General features: G+C 49.7%; 2 protein-coding genes across 2 annotated transcripts; one reads left to right on the top strand and one right to left on the bottom strand.

Annotated features, from left to right (window-relative positions):
- Nucleotides 1–15,294: 15,294 nt before the first annotated feature.
- On the top strand, nt 15,295–19,228 carry LOC125552329 (RNA-binding protein 38-like). Its single transcript, XM_048715833.1, has 6 exons — nt 15,295–15,608; nt 15,697–15,835; nt 15,921–16,041; nt 16,155–16,200; nt 18,673–18,952; nt 19,060–19,228. The coding sequence occupies exons 1-6, from the start codon at nt 15,450–15,452 to the stop codon at nt 19,134–19,136; spliced, it is 822 nt and encodes a 273-aa protein (XP_048571790.1). The 5' UTR covers nt 15,295–15,449; the 3' UTR covers nt 19,137–19,228.
- Nucleotides 19,229–19,376: 148 nt separating this feature from the next.
- On the bottom strand, nt 19,377–20,540 carry LOC125552330 (small heat shock protein, chloroplastic-like). Its single transcript, XM_048715834.1, has 2 exons — nt 20,150–20,540; nt 19,377–20,059 (listed from the first exon to the last, which is right to left on the bottom strand). Exons 1-2 carry the CDS (start codon nt 20,406–20,408, stop codon nt 19,602–19,604), a joined length of 717 nt encoding a protein of 238 aa, XP_048571791.1. The 5' UTR covers nt 20,409–20,540; the 3' UTR covers nt 19,377–19,601.
- Between the last annotated feature and the right edge of the window lie 290 nt (nt 20,541–20,830).

Below are 20,830 nucleotides of genomic sequence, written 5' to 3' on the forward strand. Positions count from 1 at the left end.
TGTGGTGGCAAATATAATACACATAATCCATATTTTTATGGACTAGCGTGTGTGTGTGTGAAATAGATGGATTATGGTCCCGTACCCAATAAGATGGATATGTGTTTTTTTTAGAAAAGGAGGATGCACCCCCGGCCTCTGCATCTGGACGATGCATACGGCCATTTTATTAATTATTAAGCACAAAAGACCTTACAAAGTAGTACATCAGTAAGCCTGAAGCCACCATCTAGGCAACATCTATCGCTACTCCTACCCCCTTGATGCAGTGGTGTCGAATGTCCGAGCCTAATACCAAACAAACATCGCGCCAAATCCTAACATCTAATGTCGGATGCCCCATCCTAGCCACATACCGAGACTGGGTCACACGCCGGTCCGGCGCACTCACCAAGGCTGCCGCCGCCTTCCACCGATCCATCTCCAAAGCAGGTACTGACGCACAGACCTTGCCAGGCCTGCCGTCGACGCCACCATGGCGCCAGACAGCTCGACCACCCTGCGCTCGTCCATCCATCCACATCTGTCGTCGATATGCAGCTGCACCATGCCGCCACCACTCGTTGTCAATGACGCGGTAGATACAACGCCGCACCACTTGGCAACCTCCACACCATCGCCACTGCTGGAGCTACCCGGAGCCTACCATCCACAATATCTCTCCCCCGAACAGCAGTTCCTCCCTAGACGGCGCCTCCATGGAGGATACGACGCGCAGGACGCCGTCGCCGCCCAATCCAGGCTGAATTTTGGACTTTCGTCCGGGAGGGGTTCGGGGGTGGATAGGGGGGACCTCGGCTTCGCCTCTAGGAAGGGTAACGGCGTCAAGTTACGTCGCCGATGTCGGGCCGAACACGCCGACCAAAGTTTCCTCCGGTCCCATCCTATGCCATCAAACCTCCGTGTACTCCGGATCCGGCAAGCCATGATCCGAAACCCGTGAAGATGAAAGAGCCATGGGGCTAACCCACCAGAAAGGAGGATCGAGAAGAACTCCTTGTAGATCTCCAGACGCTGAATCCAACGATCCGACGTGGCCAGCGACGATCATCACCACCCCGCGGCGGCCGACGGAGTCCGAAGAAAGGATCCAAATGGATCCGATCTGGATCCGGCGGCACCCGCGACCACCGGTCAGGCCAACACAGCCACCACCTCATGACATGCAGGTCGCCACCGCCGCACCGCGCACGACGCCGATGGGAGACCCGCCCGCCGCGCCGCCGGACCCCATGTTCGCTCGGCGTTCCTCTGGATCCCGCTGTCCCGCGCCAGCCAAGACGGAGAGGATGGGGAGAAGCCCCGCCGCCGCGCAGCCGGCCAGGCTTCGCCTGGCGGCGCTATGGACGGCGGCGAGGAGGGGGAGAGGAGGAGGAGACTCGAGGGGCGGCGGCTAGGGTTTTCCCCCCGGGTCGCCCGCGGGGGCGACGCGAGGGGGGAGGGGGGAGAGATGGATATGTGTGTGTGTGTTTTAGAGAGAGAGGAAGAGGGGAGAGAGAGAGAGTGAGGAAGAGGGAGGGAGAGTGTGTGTGTGTGAGGATTTGATGGTAAAAAAAAGATCACCAATGTAACTCGATATGTATGAGAATATTAATATTAAACTCTTTAAGTTAATGTAGCCCCGTTACAACGCACGGGTGTTCTTCTAGTAACATATTACGTTCCACATCCGGGAGCAGAGCCAATGCATGTAAAAGCCAATCCTTTCCCGTATTCTGAATAGAAGATAACTCCGGCAAAATCCAAACCTCAGACATAGTTTTCCATAACTCACGTGCCAATGGACAGCGAAGAAAATGATGGAAGTTGTCCTCCGGTTCAGCACCACATACCGAACAAGAATCATTAATCTCCAAACCCCTGTTGTACTTATTTTGCCAAGTCGGCAATGCATTTGTGGCGACCTTCCATGCATGGGTACGGACTGTCGGGGGGTACATTGCACGAGCAAATCAACTTCCAACATGACCGACGTCCAGCTGGCCGAGAACTAGAACCAGTAGCCGAACCTCTATGTGCCTCCTCAAAAGCCAAATAGTAAGCGCTTTTGACAGAAAAAGTCCCATACTTAGCGGGTCCCCAAGCCAGTGTGCCTTCTTCAACCCTCGGCGACGCTCGTATTTTGATGATCTCCGACACATCCGCCGGCAAGAAGTGCTCATTGAGCAGCCCCATATTCCATGCGCCATTAACATCTAGTAGCTCGGAAACAAAATGTATATGACATCTTCCTCGCATCGTAATAGGCTTATAAGAGAACGGTCTCGGGATCCAGTTATCACGCCAAACTCGGATGCTCTTCCAGTAATGCTACAACAACGGACCCTTACAGGCTTTTACGGGGCAGGTTTAAGTTGGCAAATTATCATTGGATTAAAGGGAGGGAGGGGGCCCACCCACCTGAAAATCAGGGGGTGGAGCGAATTAGAGGAAAGGGTCCCCATAAAGCTCATGTAACAACCCATACGTGATGCTCTTCCCATTACCCACTCTCCAAACTAAGCCTTTTTTAAGCAACCCATAACTAATAGTCTGCCAAGAAAAAGACGCATTGCCTGTAAATACTGTATCCTCTAGTTTACCTTCAGGGTAATATCTAGCTTTAAGAACTTGCGCATAAAGACTACCGGGCTTTGATATAAGTCTCCAAGCCTGTCTCAATTAGTTCCTTAATTGCTCGTTGCCTTTTTTATGGGGGAAATTGCTTGTTATCAACTACCAATATCCACCCCGCAAAAAAAACTACCAATATCTGCCAAGGCATCTATGCATATCCACTTTCACTTTTCACCTCCCCCTGCCGAAGTAGTAGGGTGGGGAACCACCGCCTTGCCGGCGGGAGGGAGGTGGTGGAGATCTTAGCAGAGGCCCTATCGCCTACTCACTCCGTCTGCGAATAAGTGTACATTTACTTTTTGTATTTAGTTAAAATTTTGACCAACTTTATAAAAAATAATAGTAACATATATGACATTAGATTAATATATTGTCAAAGTACATTTCAAAACGAATCTAGTGGTACTAATTTACTGCCATAAATGCTTTTACTTTTTCCTAAAAAGATGGTCAAAGTTTGAAAACTTTGACTTAGACAAAAGCTAAATGTATGCATATTCGCCGACGAAGAGAGTAGCAGAGAGAGGAGAAGTTGAGAGGCGGTGGTGGGTTGCCAACACTTTTCTAGTTGCTCGATGTGATCTTCACCGAGGAGGAAGTGTGGCATGTCATCAAAGAGCTGCATCCGGACCGTGCACCAGGGCTCAATGGATTTATAGGTTCTTTCTATTAGCGAGCTTGGCCAATCATCAAGCATGATATTATGGCTGCCATCCTCAAGTTATATGTATGCGACGGTAGGGGCTTTGCCAAGCTAAACAGGGCGTTGATGGTGCTCATCCCTAAGAGATGTGACGCGGAGGAAATTGGAGACTACCGGCCTATTAGCTTGCCCCAGAGCTTTGGGAAGCTTTTCTCCAAGATAATGGCTAACAGAGTCAGGAGGAGAATGCCCGAGCTGGTTAACGCGAACCAATCAGCATTCATTCAGGGAAGAAGTTTGCATGACAACTTCCTCTTGGTCAGGCAGGTCGCTAGGGAAATTCATGCAAGAAAGGCACCCGGTGTATTTCTCAAAATGGACATCTCCCATGCGTTTGACACTATCTCGCGGCCATTCCTTTTCGAAGTTCTCAGAGCCAAGGGCTTCGACATCAATTTCCTGCGTTGGACTGCCATCTTGCTCCAATCTGCATCCACTAGAGTCATTGTGAATGGAAACCAAGGGAAGAGATTTGATCACGCTCGGGGACTGAGACAAGGATACCCCAGCTCACTACTCCTCTTTGTTATAGCCATGGATGTTCTATCCGCCCTGATCTGCAGAGCTACTAGCACGCGCGTTTTATCTTCGTTCAACGGCATAATGGCAAATCAAAGGCTATCCTTATATGCTGACGACGTTGCACTTTTTGTGCGACCCACGGAGCAGGATTTGGCCTGTGTCGGAGAGGTGCTTCAGGCTTTTGGGCATGCATCCGGGCTGAGAGTCAACTATCGCAAAACATCAGCAATACTCATTCAAGGACTCCCAGGTGATGCCGAAAGAGTACATAGTTTTTCAACTGCCAATTGGGTGCGTTCCCTTGCAAGTATCTTGGTCTCCATCTTGGCATCCACAAGTTATCTAAAGCTCAATGGTAGCCAATGCTCGATCAGGTCAAAAACTTCATCCTGGCTTGGCAACGAGGACTGATACAAAGGCGGCAGGCTTGTGCTTGTTAAAAGCGTGATCTCGGCGAGACCGATCCATCATTTGCTTGTCATGGACGTGCCACTATGGGTTTTTGAAGAGGTGGACAAGTGGATTAGTGTCGGTGTCAAAACCGGCGGATCTCGGGTAGGGGGTCCCGAACTGTGCGTCTAGGCCGGATGGTAATAGGAGGCAAGGGACATGAAGTTTTACCCAGGTTCGGGCCCTCTTGATGGAGGTAAAACCCTACGTCCTGCTTGATTAATATTGATGATATGGGTAGTACAAGAGTAGATCTACCACGAGATCGGAGAGGCTAAACCCTAGAAGCTAGCCTATGGTATGATTGTTGTTCTGTATATTGTCCTACGGACTAAAACCCTCCGGTTTATATAGACACCGGAGAGGGTTAGGGTTACACAAAGTCGGTTACAATGGTAGGAGATCTACATATCCGTATCGCCAAGCTTGCCTTCCACGCCAAGGAAAGTCCCTTCCGGACACGGGAAGAAGTCTTCAATCTTGTATCTTCATAGTCCAGGAGTCCGGCTGAAGGTATAGTCCGGCCATCCGGACACCCCCTAATCCAGGACTCCCTCAGTAGCCCCTAAACCAGGCTTCAATGACGACGAGTCCGGCGCGCAGATTGTCTTCGGCATTGCAAGGCGGGTTCCTCCTCCAAGTACTTCATAGAAGATTTTGAACACAAAGATAGTGTCCGGCTCTGCAAAATAAGTTTCCACATATTTCCATAGAGAGAATAATATTTACACAAATCTAATCTGCTGACGTATTCCGTAGTGTGACATCGCACCACGGCCAAGCCTTTATTCGGATCGTTTTATTGTCCCACCTCAGCGTGTCATGCGAGGCGGTTTCCTTGGCACGTCTCGTCGAAGCAGAGATCGTGTCCCCTTATTCCGGAATTCTCATCAATACGGGCATGGGTAACCCAACCGCTTCTAGGACTCCTAGACTATAGGCAAGTCCAAACGGCCACGAAGAGGACGCTTGATATTCACCCTCTTTATAAAGGGACAAGGCTTTTATTTTTTTCCTCCCGCGCTCAATCGAATCCTTTCCCCACCTCAAGCTCAAACACCCAAAGTTCAGGTCAGGTGCTCCAAACCTTCAATCATGTCCGGATCTAGCCTTCAAGGCCGATGGGTGCCTTCCTCCGTCACGGAAGAAGACATCAAAAAGTTGAGGGAGGCCAGATATTTGACCGCCGAGGTTTCGCATCGGCTGCCTGCCCGAGGGCAGGCCGTCCCCTCCCCCGAACCCAACGAGAACGTCGTGTTCGTCTCCCACTTCCTCCGAGGTCTAGGCCTTGCTTTGGATCCTTTCGTTAGGGGTTTGATGTTTTATTACGGGCTAGATTTCCAGGATCTAGCTCCGGACTCCTTTCTTCATATCACGACATTTATTGTCGTGTGTGAGGCCTTCCTCCGGGTTACCCCTCACTTTGGCCTGTGGCTCAAGACCTTTGAAGTAAAGCCGAAGATGATCCAGGGGCAACATGCAGCGTGCGGAGGTGCCTCAATATGCAAGATGACGGGAGCTCCATGGCCCAAAGGTTCCATTACAGAGGTGTCTGAATTGTGGCAACAGGAGTGGTTCTACATCACGGCTCCTAGAAGTGCCAAGTGGGCGGCCGCCCCTATTTTCCACTCGGGCCCTCCACCACAACTGATGTCATGGATCAGCAGAGGTCTGAGCGGGGTTCCAGCCAAGGACGTGCCTATACTGCAAAGCTGCATTCGAGATCTCTTCAATGGAGATTTTAGTTTGGTTGCGGTAATACAAGTTATGCTGGTTCGTCAAGTCCAGCCCTGCAAACGCCGGCCCCTTCGCATGTGGGAGTTCAATCCCGAGGGACCGCGTGTCATTCAAAATTTCCTTGGCCTGATGCACGAGGAGATGTACAAGTCATTCTTCGGACCTCAGGTAGAGTGTCCGGAAATCACCGAGGACGTGGGCCTGAGCAGTAACCGTGCCGCCAAACAGGTAAGAAATCTTCCGGCCGAACATACTATCTCTCATTTGTTACGAAGTTATTTCTGAGAGTTCGCTTTTTGACCAGGACTGGCTAACAAAGGCGAAGTTGATTCGGTGTTCGGCCCCCCTCCCTGAGGGTTTGGACAATCCGGTATTGGAAAAGATGCTCCAGGTCGCACCTTGCCCGGAGCCCTTGAAGGAAGATACTGGGGAGGATAATACGGGCGGACGCGGGCCCCTAACGCTGCCCATTCTAACCGAGGGAGCGAGCGTCTCCATGAAGGAAGACGACCGGAGGAGGAAAAGGATTGCACCCGGGGATTCGGAAGCCGAAGCTTCCAAACGGGAGAAGAAGTCTCCCACAGAGGGTCCTACCTTGGGGGGTGCTTTTGCCGCACAAAGTCTGCGGGGGGATCAATTCTCCAGCGAGTCGTAAGTGACCCGAAATACTTTAATAGTACAGGTATGCCATCTTTTTCTTCTAAGAAAATAACCACCGCATATATCTTTGCAGTTCGGGCCTTAGCCCCTCTCAAATGAGCTCGTCTTCGGGGGATCTTCTTCCAGAGATGATGGAGAGCGAAACGCCTCCTCCGGACTCCTCCGCTCCGGAAGCAGGCGACCCCGAAGTGTCGTCACGGAGGGCCTCTCCGAGTCCGGTGAGGCCAGAAGATAATCCCATTGACCCCCGAAGCTCCCAGTGTCCGGCTTCCGAAGAGAGCAGACAAAAGAGTCCGGCACCGTCTGGTGTGCGATCGGATGTTCTGAGGGAGTTGGTGGGGCGAGCGGCCATCTCAGATGAACACCGGATGCTGATGAATATGGTGATGGAGAGAATCTCGTCCGCCGAAAGCGGATTGCATGAAGCTTTTATGAGTCTACTGACAGGCTTTGAGGTACGTAAAATAATGTATGATAGTCCTGCACATGCTAGGTGTGCCCTGTGTAGATAGTAGCCCCTGAGACTCTGGTTGTCGTCGGAAACGATGACAAACAGAGGATCATATTCCCAGGTAATAACCATACTACCTCTATGTGCAGGTGATGGAAGCTCTGGTGGCTAGTCGGACTAGCGAGTTTGCCCATTTAAAACGGCAGTTGGATGCGGCAGACGCCGACATCGAGCTTGTTAACAAAAGGCTTGACGAGGCACAGTGTAAGTGTCATTATCTGGTAAACGCCACATAGTAAGAGCAGCATGATGCCAGTATCTTTAATATGTTGTGACTACAGATGGAGCTGCCACTGTTGAAGCCTTGTGGGCAGAACTTGCCCGAGCCAAGGAACAAGCGAGGTTTGGTAATGCGGCTGCTTTGAAGGCGGCCGAAGAGTTGAAAACCGAGAAGGCCGCGCATGGTGAGAGCCGAGATAAGATGGCCAAGATGGCCATAGAATTACAAGCCGCCGCCGACCGTTGCCGGGTTCTTGAAAAGGAAAACCTAGCGAAGGCATCGGACCTTGAGAAGGCTGCTGCGACGAGAAAATACATCCGCTCTGCTATGAGGGCGAAGAAGGAGGAGCTGCGGAAAGCCGGGATATTGTAGCTGGGAAATCCTTTATGTTGCGGAGGAAGTTCGGAGATCCACGGTATGCCCCTCTGGATCGGCTGTGGAGTTTAGAGGATGTGTATATGGATTTGGCGGCGAGCGCTGCTGATGCGGCCAAGTACTTCCAGGGTCAGACGGACCGTGAAGTGGACCAACTGTTTTGGACACAATTCCATTCTCCCGAGCGTCCGCTTTTATTGACTGACCAATTAGCCGAATGGGCCGAACCGAATAGGTTGTCCGGACTCGCCATGAGGTCTGTTGTGTATCAGCTATGGCCGGAAAGGCCAAAACCGAACAGCTATTTCAGCTTGGTGCAGCAGTTCCTTGACGTGGTGCCGCGCATTAATGCGATGAAGAGGTCGGCGTGCACAGAGGGCTCACGGATGGCCTTTGCCTGTGTTAAAGCATACTGGGCGGAGATGGATGCTACCACTGTTGCAGTGCGGGATTCGGCCATAGGCCGGATGGCTGCTGAGCACTACTTTGAAGAAGTTTTTGAGGGTGCTCGTTTGATAGAGACCCAGTGCTCAAAAAATATTATGTTTGAGTGATATGTAATCTCATTGTAAGCGAAATGCTTTTATAAATTTTTATAAGGCTATTTTTATACTTTGGCCTGAAAGTAATATGATGCCTCCTGGGCGGCCGTTTATGTATACATGTGTATAACCTGAAAGATTGCACCCGTCGGCTTCAACCCCCACGCATATAATGCGGAGGTGCTCGCAAAAAACACGCGTTCACACTTAACCAGGTGCTCGCAAAAAACACGCGTTCACACTTAACCCAACGTCTTGGTCCTATTAAGGAGGTGATAGCGGAGCGAGCGAGGCAACCGGACTATAATGCTTTAGCACTTTCACTTAGCCATAGGAGTTTGACAGTGGGGCTACTAGATAGCCCCTGGTGGCTCCGCACTCTCCCGATCCCGGGGTGCGTACATGCCTGGCCGGAAAACAGCCCTTCGTTAAGGCGGAGGAATTCTAACATTCCAACAGGTCATCGAGTGGTTGACCAATCTCACGCTATATCATGACAGTCAGTTTTCGGCTTTCTCTACTGAGGTGCTCGTCCGGATGAACCAGGGCACAATCGTAGTAGTTCTCCTGGTGCTACCTTAGCCGGTAAAGCGGAACGTAAGGCACCAAAACACAGGAGCCGGGCAAACCCAACATTTGACCAAAGACAATGATTCGGAGCTGATGCATATAGGGCCAAACTCGCGACGCCGAACACTCCCTAAGGTATTCGGTCTTGGTGGTATAAACCGGGCCTAAATAATGGTCTTTGTAAGAAGCCCCTTGTGTCCAGGTACGTGCATTGTTCTGGCGTGGCCACATGCCAAGACGTCAGCATCCTTCTCAATGGTGGATATGTAGAGACAGTAAAAAAGGTTTACGCAGGGTCTTAATCTAAAAAGAATCCTTGGAGCGGGTCCCTGCTGCACGTCTGCGCCTGTGTCTCCGTTGTGCCGTTTCCTGGACGGGTGTAGCACGATGATCGTCTGTAAAAGAGAGAATTTAGGTGAAAAAGTTGTCGTGCAAAAAGATAGTTTTTAAAGAAACCATGTATAATTCAAGATGAGAAAAAATTGCCACTTGTCTGCGCGCGTTGAGCCCCTTGTATTGACAAATAGGGGTGTGACCATTTATTCGGTATAAATAGCGGCGCCGGACTTGATTAGTTGTTCTGAGGTCTTGACGACCTATTGGATGCTTTCGCTGGTCCGGGCGCCTTTAGTGTGCGGCTGCCAAGACAGCCGCACTCTCTTCGGCGCACAGAGATCGCTTAATGTTTCCGTTAACTGAAATGATGCCACGTGGACCGGGCATCTTGAGTGTGAGGGAGGCGTAGTGTGGTATTGCATTAAAGCGAGTGAAAACTTCGCGTCCGAGCAGTGCTTGATAGCCACTTTGGAACGGAGCAATTAGGAACGTTAAATGCTCGCGACGGAAGTTGTCGGGGGAGCCGAATATAACTTGTAGTAGGAGGGAGGCCGTATAACGAGCCCCTGGGCCTGGCGTTACTCCTTTAAAGGTAGTATTGCTATGGCGAATTTTTGTTGGGTCTAACCCCATCCCGCGGATTGTATCCTGATATATTAGGTTTAGATTGCTGCCACCATTCATCAAGACTCGTGTGAAGTGATATCCGCCAATTACTGGGTCTAATACCAGGGCAGCCCATCCTGCGCGTCGGATACTTGCTGAGTAATCGCGATGGTCGAAAGTGATCGGTTGAGACGACCAGTGGCAGGACTTCGCGGTGACAGGCACTTGGGTATATTTTCCTGGGAGTGCCGCGTTGTTTTTTCCCTTGATCACGTGTAACACTTTTACTGTTTTGACTTCTGGTGCTTCTTTTGTTCCCCTGTGTCTTGCTTGAGAGGCTCATCCTCGTCTTCGCTTGGTGTATCCTCCCCCTTGTGTACGACGTTGAGCTTGCCGGACTGCTTGAAGACCCAACATTCTTTGTGGGTATGATTAGCGGGTTTACCAGGGGTGCTATGGATCTGACATACTTGGTCCAGAATTTTGTTTAGGCTGGACAGTTCGTCTCTGGCGCCTTTAGAGGGCAGCTTTTGCTGACTTGGCCGAGAGCTTTTGAATCCGGTGTTTACTGCCATGCTCTTTGTGCTGTCTTCTTTATTCCGGCGTTTTTTTATTGTTGTTGTGCCATGATTTCCCGTTTCCATCTCTAGCTTCGGATGTACTGGGGTCGTTGGCGCTGCATCTGGCTAGCCAGCTATCCTCACTCGTGCAAAAGCGGGTCATGAGGCTTGTTAATGCTGCCATTGTTCTCGGCTTTTCTTGGTCGAGGTGTCTGGCAAGCCATTCGTCAAGGACGCTATGCTTAAAAGCTGCCAAGGCTTCAGCGTCCGGACAATCAACTATTTGGTTCTTTTTAGTAAGAAACCTGTTCCAAAGCTTTCGGGCTAACTCTCCGGGCTGTTGAGTTATATGACTCAAATCGTCCGCGTCCGGAGTTCGGACATAAGTCCCTTGAAAATTTGCCCGAAAAGCGTCTTCGAGCTCTTCCCAGCTTCCAATGGAGTTTTCGGGGAGGCTTTTAAGCCAGTGCCGAGCTGGCCCTTTGAGTTTGAGGGGTAAGTATTTAATGGCGTGGAGATCGTCTCCTCGAGCCATATGGATGTGGAGGATATAGTCCTCAATCCAGACCCCAGGGTCTATTGTTCCGTCGTATGCCTCTATGGGTTTGAATCCCTCTGGAAATTCGTGGTCCAGCACCTCATCGGTGAAACATAGGGGGTGTGCGGCACCCCTGTAGCTGGGTGTACCGCGTTGTTTGGATGTTTGTTGTGTTGCATTGTATGCTGGGGCGCGCTTGCATGGTCCATAGATGGATCTTGTTGCGTCGTCCTTTGGGTGCGAGCCTCGCATGGGTCGCGTGTTGTATTGTGAGTGGCGTTGTATGCCGCTCTGTGTTGGTAGAGGGGTCGTCTATCCGGCCAGGTGGCTGCTTTGATATTTGGTTGTGGGGGGTCTGAGGCCTCCTCATCGAATTCAGGTAGCAGCTTCCGCTTTGGGTAGCTCTTGGAGGGGAGATTGTCGCGTACCTCGATGTTGTGTTGAGTATTTTACTCCATCTGATTTGGAGTGTATCTTGCGCAGCCTTGAGCCTTTGCTTCTGCATTTTAAGACTCCTCGCGGTGGCAACAAGCCTTTTACGGGCATTCTGCTGCTCCGGGTGCCTGTCCGGCATTATGTCGTTCGGACTATTATCCTTAATAGAATTTGTTTGTTCGGTTTGATTGTCCGGATTGCCGTTGTCCGGCAGCGGTTCGCCCTGCTCCAGCGCCGGGTCTGTGTGATCGTTATTTCTGTCAAGGCGGGATTTGGGGCGGCGCTTGCGTCGCCGCTTTGACTGCTTCTCGAGGGAACAAGCCTTCGGTGTGTCCTTCTGCTCCTCATCGACATCTTTTGGTGCGTCCATCATGTATACGTCATATGATGAGGTGGGCGTCCAGCGCCCTGTGGGCGGTGGTTCTTCTTCGCCTCCCGCATCGTCGTCCATACCATCGATGTTTTCAGAGTCGAAATCGAGCATGTCGGTTAAATCGTCGACAGTGGCTACAAAGTGGGTGGTGGGTGGGCGTTGAATTTCTTCGTCTTTCGCATCCCAATCCTGCTGGCCATGATCCGGGTAGGGCTCTCTTAACAAAGAAAGAGACTTTAGTGATTTCATAATATCGCCGAAGGGCCAGTGCTAAAAGATGTCCGCGGCAGCAAACTCCATGATCGGCGCCCAATCGGATTTGATCGGCAGGGGCGCGGAAGGTTAGGAGTCCGGGGAGGAGTCCGGCTCCTTGGAGTCACGAGTCTCGCGGAGTGCGGGGCTGTTGTTCGGCTCGATCGTCGTTGGGATCGCAGCCCCCGAGGCGGCGTCCAACCACCCATCCTCGATCGGCGCAGTTGGCTCCGAATTAAGGGTCGAAGCCGATGCGGGTGCGGCCTCTAGGGCACTGTTCGGCGGCAGAGCTAGATCATGCCCGTCGTGACAGTGCGGCGCGCTCGGCAGTGGCTCGACTCCGTCGAAGATCAAGTCCCCGCGGATGTCAGCCGTGTAGTTTAAACTTTCAAACCTGACCTGACGGCCAGGGGCGTAGCTTTCGATCTGCTCCAGATGGCCAAGCAAATTAGCCCGCTGTGCAAAGCCGCCGAAGACAGAGATCTGTCCGGGGAGACAAGTTTCACCCTGGATCGCATCACTATCGATGATAGTAGGAGACATCAAGCCTGACGGCGACGACACAGAGGAACTCTCAATGAAAGCACCAATGTCGGTGTCAAAACCGGCGGATCTCGGGTAGGGGGTCCCGAACTGTGCGTCTAGGCCGGATGGTAACATGAGGCAAGGGACACGAAGTTTTACCCAGGTTCGGGCCCTCTTGATGGAGATAAAACCCTACGTCCTGCTTGATTAATATTGATGATATGGGTAGTATAAGAGTAGATCTACCACGAGATCGGAGAGGCTAAACCCTAGAAGCTAGCCTATGGTATGATTGTTGTTCTGTATATTGTCCTACGGACTAAAACTCTCCGGTTTATATAGACACCGGAGAGGGTTAGGGTTACACAAAGTCGGTTACAATGGTAGGAGATCTACAAATCCGTATCTCCAAGCTTGCCTTCCACGCCAAGGAAAGTCCCTTCCGGACACGGGACGAAGTCTTCAATCTTGTATCTTCATAGTCCAGGAGTCCGGCTGAAGGTATAGTCCGGCCATCCGGACACCCCCTAATCCAGGACTCCCTCAATTAGAGCGGGTTTTTTGGGCTGGGAATGGCTGTCAATGGTGGGCAATGTTTGGTGGCTTGGCAAATCATATGTCGGCCCACTTGCTTCGGTGGTTTGGACATTAAGAACCTCGAGCTACAAGGGCTGGCCTTGCGTGTACGGTGGGAGTGGCTCAGAAGAACGGACCCCAGCCGGCCCTGGCAAGGCTTGCATCTCGTGATCGGCAAGGAAGCCAAAGCAGTGTTCGATATCATGGTCCTCATCAAAGTTGGAGACGGTTCTTCGGTCCTATTCTGGACAGATAGGTGGATAAATGGCTTCTCAATCAGGGACATCGCCCCCCTGATCGCAGCAATGGTTGACAAACGGATCAAGAACAAGAGAACTGTCCAACAGGATCTTCTCCATGGCGCTTGGGTACATGATATAGCTGACCAGCTCTCCTTCACTGCCCACATGCAGCTCATCCACCTCCAGCAGGCTATTGCAACGGTGGCCAGGAATGACACGGAGCCTGATGCCTTCACTTGGCCATGTGATGTGTCCGGCACCTATTCGGCAAAGTCCACCTACAATAGGTTGTGCTTAGGCCTAACCCGCTCGGCCACCGCCAACCAAATTTGGAGAAGTTGGGTGCCTCTCAAATGCAAAATCTTCACCTGGTTGGCCTCCCAATATCGGCTCTGGACCTCGGATCGTAGAGCTAGACATGGGCTACAAGAGACTACATCGTCTTGTTACACGTGCGAGGAGGAGGAGGACACGGTGGATCACATCCTAGCCCAATGCGTTTATGCGAGACAATTTTGGCACGGATGCTTCGAGGCCCTACAAGTCAACATCCAAATCCCAAACCAAGACGACACTTTCATGGCATGATGAGAGAGGACGCGTGCCTTCTTTCATGGGAAGATCAAGAGAGGTTTCGATTCCTTTGTCATTGCTACCGCGTGGCACCTCTGAAAGCAAAGGAACGCTAGGGTGTTTAATAGGAACGACCAAATCAGGTCGGACACTAGCTTAGTGCTTAAAATTCTTGAAGAGATAAAGCTATGGAAGTCGGCGGGATTAGGAGTTGAGGGTTTAGCTAGATTCGTGAGAGAGTAGGCTTTGGTCTTCTCTGTATGGAGTCGGAGTTCCTGTCTTGACGACTCGTCGTCTTGTACGGTCGCTTGTAATCAACTTTTCTCTTTTTTCTATAAAAATACAATACACTTTTGGTGTATTCTTGAAAAAAAGTCTCATCCCAACTCATACGTAATTCATCTGCGTGCGTGCCCTTCACGTATCCTACTACTCCTTGTCTTTTCGAAAGCCTGCCTCCAAGGCGCCAACCGAGCAGCCAGCACACAAAGCGGAGGCATGCTAATTTTATTCGCAAAAAATAAAAGAAGAAAGCATGCTAATTATCGTAGCTCCCTTTACAGGTGCATAGCGCGATACATACGCCGTACCTTCCAGGTGCATAGCCTCCTTCTGATCCTTGCTCTCTCCCTACTTCTGTAGTTTGGTCCGTTCGTATACCCATACAAACCTTCGATTCTTGTTTGGACAGTCCGGCGTTAAAACGCTGGCTTAGCTGCACTGCTCAGCCTGTCTCATCGCTTTCAGGTTTCAGCAAATCTGCGATGCAATTGGTACTTTCCCATTCTATGTCAGGCTGTATGTGGTCCCTTTGCTTTTGCGTGCGAGCACTCGAGCAGACGTCCCAACCACAACGCATGATTGACCAGCCTGGTCTATGTTCCTGTGGTTTCGATCTAAACGTTTTTATATTTCTTTACAGACCGAAGTACTGTGGGGCTGTTTGGATTGTGACTATCTTTGTCATATACTGTCATATAATTTTTGTTACACTTGTCGCATTTGCCTTAATTGAGTTGCTTAAATTATTAGTCACCTTTTGGCTTGCTTAAAAGAATCTTACCATATTTTTTGTGTCTATGACATGTGGAGTTCACTGCTCATAAAAAAATTCTTGTCTTAGGTGTGGCTAGAACCAAACACCTATCTAACTTGATCAAATTTGTCTAATGTTAGATGTGGTAAAGTGTGGCAAGGTGTAATTATCTGTAGCTATCGCTTGTGTAACTATGTATGTAGAGTGGAACCAGCCAGGCTTGACCATGGTCCACGCATCTTCTACCTCAAAAAAGGAACACCGTTTGGGTGCGCTGATCCCTCCCTCCATTACACGACTATTACTACGCGCACGACGCGCTCATCATCGCCAGCTTCAGCCCCCCGTCGTGGGCTCCATCTCGCCGTCTCTCCCCCGTACAAAAATACTCGCCCGGTCTCAGACATCCAGCGAGCCATTCGCCAGCACGTCCGCACAACTGCCGCACCCGCCGATCGGTAGCCACCACCTCCGCCAGCCAGCTTCGACCGATGGACGGCGACACGACGTTCACGAAGCTGTTCGTGGGCGGCCTGGCGTGGCAGACGCAGCGCGACGCCATGCGGCGCTACTTCGAGCAGTTCGGCGACATCGCGGAGGCCGTCGTCATCGCCGACAAGCACACCGGCCGCTCCAGGGGCTACGGATTCGTGAGCTTCGGTTCCCGCAGATAGATTCCGTTCGGTCACAATGTGAGCGCCAAGCTCATCTCTGGTGCTCGTGTCGATCCTTTCCCAGGTGACGTTCAGGGACCCCGAGGCCGCGGCGCGGGCGCTGCAGGACCCGACGCCGGTGATCGACGGGAGAAGGGCCAACTGCAACCTGGCGGCGCTCGGCGCTTCGCAGCGCGCGCATCCGGCCGCCGCGGCGCTGTTTGGTACGATCGATTCGCATCAGCAGCTTTTCTACTCACAGCTACCGAATTATCGCTGAAAACCTCTACGAACTGCGATCTTGTTCAGGGATGGTCAGGTCGACGCCGCCGGCGACATCGTCTTCGTCGTACCAGAGCTCTGCCGCCGCCGCGATTGCAGCCTCCTACTTCCCCCAGCAGGCTCACTACGCCTATCCTTACTACTACGGGTAAATTTGCTTTCTTTCGCTTGCCATTAGCTTGGCATTTGCTCGCAAAAAGAAGTTAATTGGCCATTTTCGTCAGGAAGTGTATTCATCTGCTTGATGTTTTGCCTCTGCAGGTATACGGGAGGGTATTCTCACGAAAACATGTATCAAATGCAAATGGTTAGTATCCTTCTCTAAGATTTGATGCTTGAAGCATGAGGTTTGCAATCATACACGGTCGTTTTGAGATCCCAAGTTGCACAAATCATTCTTTCCCCCGTGACAAAGAATCCATCTATTATTGAGCTAACCAAAACTTATTTAAATTAGCATGGTCTTGAAAAGGAATTGTTCAAATTAAGCAAAGTTTCTTTGAAACTAGGAATCCCAATTCAAAATGCATTTAAAAGTACGAAAATATAAAATCGCAAAACAAGAAGATTAAAATAAATCAGAAATATTGCTGCCGAAATATATGAATTCAAACATCCAAATTTCAGAAGAAAAAAAACCTAGAGTATTGTTAAATAACACTAGAACCCACGAATAATTATGATCATTTATGAAGACATGACATTCCCTCACTTAGAGGGTGTTTGTTTTCAGGGACTTAAATAAGTCCCTATAAGTCTCATCTAAACCAAACAGGAGGGACTTATAGGGACTTAAAGTGGGCATTTGGGACTTATGAAATAAGACTCTTAAGGAGGGACTTATAGTTGTAATATGGTCTTATAGAGACTTATAAGTCCCAGGAACCAAACATATAGGGACTTTTTAAGGACTTGAGACTTATAAGTTGGGACTAAAAAAATTCCTAGGACTTATGAACCAAACAGGGCCTTAGCAATTTCCAGAAGCTCCTTGGATTTTTCAATAGTTTTATGTTTTCGGAAAAACTCTATTTTTAAAATATTTTTCAAAAACAAGTTTTGATTTTCATTACTTTAATGGTGTACACTAAGAAAACTAAAATTGGTGTTTGGATGTTATAAGGAAAATACATAAATTGTATAGACAGAAAGAGAAGAAACATGAGGTGAGGTAAGACGATGGATTCACTTTAGTCCTTGCGTGGCCAATGTTTCTATGTTAGGTACCTATTTTTCACTTTTTACTTCAAAACAACATTGTACTTTCGCTATAGCCTGCGATAGTTGGCAGAGCCATAGCTCGGACCTCATTGCGATGCCGGGAAAAACATGTTTTAAAACCTTGATAAATCCAGATGTAATTAGTCGATTACATAGAAATTTCAAAGGAACATAGGACATTGGTACCAAAGGAATATTTTCTGTAGGAACCTCGTAGGACGTTGGTACCAAAATTCCTAAATGGGCCTTTCATTACTACTCCCTCCGTTTCTAAATATAAGTCTTTTTAAAGATTTCAATGCGGACTATATACGGAGCAAAATAAGTGAATCTACACTCTAAAATATGTCCATATACATCTGTATATATATTTCTTATTGAAATCTCTAAAAAGACTTATATTTAGGAATGGAGGAGTAGATGTCAAAAAGAAAACTACCATGCACATAGTTTTTATTTATTTATACTAGACAACCCGTGCGTTGCAACTGGATATAAATATTCTAATATGTTAGCTCGTGATTTACCTGTTCATATTAATCCAATTGTGTGAATAAATGTTAATCAAACTCTGCTCATGATTTACCTTATAGTTTGATGAGAAGTTCATTCGTAAATTAAGATGGAATTGGTAAAAAAATATTATTGTGGCTAAGTTGCTGGGAAGGTGCAGTCAAATATGACATGGCGAGAAAAAACCCAGCTGGATGAAAGATATCATTGGAGGGACATGGTGGTACGTGCTCGTGCATTGCCACGGGAGCCAAATATTTTTTAGCTTAATAATTTGGTAGTCTGGGTCACACATGTTAAGTACATTAATGTGATCAATCGGCGCATGGGAAGGTGCGATGAAATATTGTGCGGAAATCAACTACATAATTCCATATTATTGTGAAAGGTAAGTAAATTAATATGATTGAGTGACCTACTTACGGTAGAATATGATGTGATGGAAAAATGGATAGATAAAAAAAGATAGAGACATGGTGAACGGGAACCTTTTGTCTTCAGGAAAAGAAGTGTTATTTGTACTAGAGCCGCGTTACTACCTTTGTCTCAGTTTATAGGGCGTGTGCGTGTCGTCGTTAATTTAACCAACTTAATATAAGTCATATATTACAAAAAATATATCAATATAAACTTCAGATGCTCTATTTTCAAACCGTATAATTTTTGTGTTATATAGTTTATATTAAGGTGATAAAATTGATAACCTAGGTATACGCATAGGACTTATAAACTGAAACGGAGGTAGTATTTAATTTGGATCGAAGGAAATACTTATTTTGTGGACCAGATTTTTAGGTTTCAGCAAAATCGCATGTTTTTTGAACCATTATGTTCGTACAAGTTTAATTGGCGAGTATGACAAATCTGTGATTCAACTTTTTTGCCAGGAAATTGCAAACTAAATTTGTCATTGCGTGCTGATATAAATTGCCATTAAAAATGTTTGATTTGCCCTGCCACGGCTATAAGCCTGACATCATTTTTTGAAAAAACAATTGAAAATAAAGTTTTAGTAATATTTTTACCTACTGCATACGTGCCGCAGAGCTACTATGGCGCGCAAGGTGGAACGAGCGTGCAGCAGCAACAGCAGCAGCAGTCGCAAGTGCAAACATACTACACAGCAGCTGGGCCGGAAGGAGCTCAGCAAGGGTTCTCACCGTACTATCTCCAGCAGATGCAAGCAGGCAGCAACCAAGGTCAGAGTTCTTCCGCGGCAGTCATGCAGTACTCACAGATGATGCAGTACGCGGCACACATGCAGCAAGCGGCGCACGCCGCCGGGCTCCACAGCGCCGACGCTCCAGAGAGCGCCAGCGACTCAGGTTAGGATTGCGATTTGTCCTTCCAATTGAGGCAAACAACAGATCTGTGTGTGTTGGTTGATTTTCAAGAACTCCTGAAAACCAAGTTTATCTGCTCGTTGCTGCAGCTACGGGGACGGGTGGAGCTGCAGCGGCCGTCGGATCCGACACGTCGTCTGACACTGATAGGAGAGCTGCGGCTTGATGTAGCCTTGCACCCCGAGCCGTTGTCCATGACTAACAAAAGTGAAGAAAAGAATTGTATCCGTTAACACATTCTTAAAATTTTATGCCCAGTAGACTGCACTCTTACAGATTCATCAGGATGCGCTGCCTATATTATAGCATCTCGATTCAGTTATCGGCTTCTTCCGCATTCTGAAAGAAGAACACATCACATCACACGATGACACAACAGGGAACTAATGTCTCGATACAGTAGTAATTAATCGAAATGTATCCAGCTGATCAAGCAGCCGAACACTTATTCCAATGATTTGCCAAGTACATTTACGTACAGCACGACATGTTCTGCGCAACGAGCGCGCAGATAGGGTCGGAGAAGAACGGCACACTACGTCTACAAAGAGCACGCACTCGCACGGTCACGCCTCGGACAGCTGAAATCTCAAAGCCTCAGATGCAGGGTACAGAGTCTCGCACAAACTCATCACTGGACCTGCACGTCGATGACCTTGCGCTCGGTCTCCCTCTTGGGCACGGACACGAGCAGCACGCCGTTCTTGAGCTCGGCGCGCACCTGGCTCTTGTCGCACTCGTCCGGCAGAGCCAGTCGCATGTCGTAGGAGCTCACGCTGCGCTCCTTCCACCACCCGTCGCCGCCTTCGCCCTGCCCTTCGCCGGCCTCCTTCTTGTGCTCGCCGCGGATGACCAGCGCGTCGTCCTCCACCATCACCCTCACCTCCTCCCGCGACAGCCCAGGCATGTCAAACCGCATCTTCACCTCCTTCTCGTCCTCCATAATGTCCCACGGCATCCGCGGCGTCTCGCTCGCCGCCGCCGGCGAGCGCCGCGCCGTGGGGAACCCCACGGCGTCGTCGAACAGCCGGTCCATCGTGTCCAGCATCTGCCGCATCGTCCTCATCGGCGACATCGGGTCCACTAGCCCTGCATTCGTTGAAGTAAACCGTCATGCTCTGCTTCTCCTACACCTGCAACAAAATTCCGTGTAAAAGAACATCAGGAACGAGGACTTACCGAACGGGGAGATGTCAAATCCAGCGCGACGAGGGCGGCGCTGGACTGCATTGCCCTGCTGGTTTCCAGCGTTCTGGGCCTGGCTGACTTGGACGTCGACGGAGTTGTCTCTGTTCTCCTGCGCCGCGGAGGCCACGGAGAGCGGGCGGGTTCTCCCGGTCCAGACCGGGGCCGGCCTCGCGGCTCTCCAGGCACGGAACGGCAGGCGCGCGGTCGGGGAGAGGCGGCTGAGAGCGAAGGGGGCATTCGCTGCGGCCATTGCACCAGATACGGAGCTTTGGAAGATTAAATGTCGGTCGAGAATTGAAACGAGAGAGTGTCTACGAGATCGTTGGAACTCGGAAGCCAATGCTTATCTTGCTCGCTTGTTCGGTGGGAGATGGCGACTTTGCCGCGCCCTTTTATAGAGCGGTGGGGATTTCATGCCATGATCGTGGAACGATGGGGAAAGATGTTGAAGCTTCGGGACAACGCACACCGCTCAGAGTACCTGGTTGGAGAGGCCCGGGTGTTCTTCAGGTTTGTGGGGCTCTCTCGATAATTCTCGAACACTTTCTCGGCACTTCGCGATCAGGAGGCCCAACATGAAAATTTATTTCAGACCGTGAAGCCGAGGCCCATCTCGTAATGTTGACCTTTTAGTGTGTTAGTTCACTCATTAAAGTCTATATATATATTCCA

Source organism: Triticum urartu, chromosome 4 (assembly GCF_003073215.2).
Source record: "Triticum urartu cultivar G1812 chromosome 4, Tu2.1, whole genome shotgun sequence".
NCBI classification, from domain to species: Eukaryota; Viridiplantae; Streptophyta; class Magnoliopsida; order Poales; family Poaceae; genus Triticum; species Triticum urartu.

Coding starts and splice junctions, on each gene's coding strand:
- LOC125552330 (XM_048715834.1), bottom strand. CDS start 20,408: ATGGCCGCAGCGAATGCCCCCTTCGCTCTCAGCCGCCTCTCCCCGACC. Junction 20,060..20,149: donor ATTTGACATCTCCCCGTTCG/GTAAGTCCTCGT, acceptor CAACGAATGCAG/GGCTAGTGGACCCGATGTCG.
- LOC125552329 (XM_048715833.1), top strand. CDS start 15,450: ATGGACGGCGACACGACGTTCACGAAGCTGTTCGTGGGCGGCCTGGCG. Junction 16,201..18,672: donor ACATGTATCAAATGCAAATG/GTTAGTATCCTT, acceptor TACGTGCCGCAG/AGCTACTATGGCGCGCAAGG. Junction 18,953..19,059: donor AGAGAGCGCCAGCGACTCAG/GTTAGGATTGCG, acceptor TCGTTGCTGCAG/CTACGGGGACGGGTGGAGCT.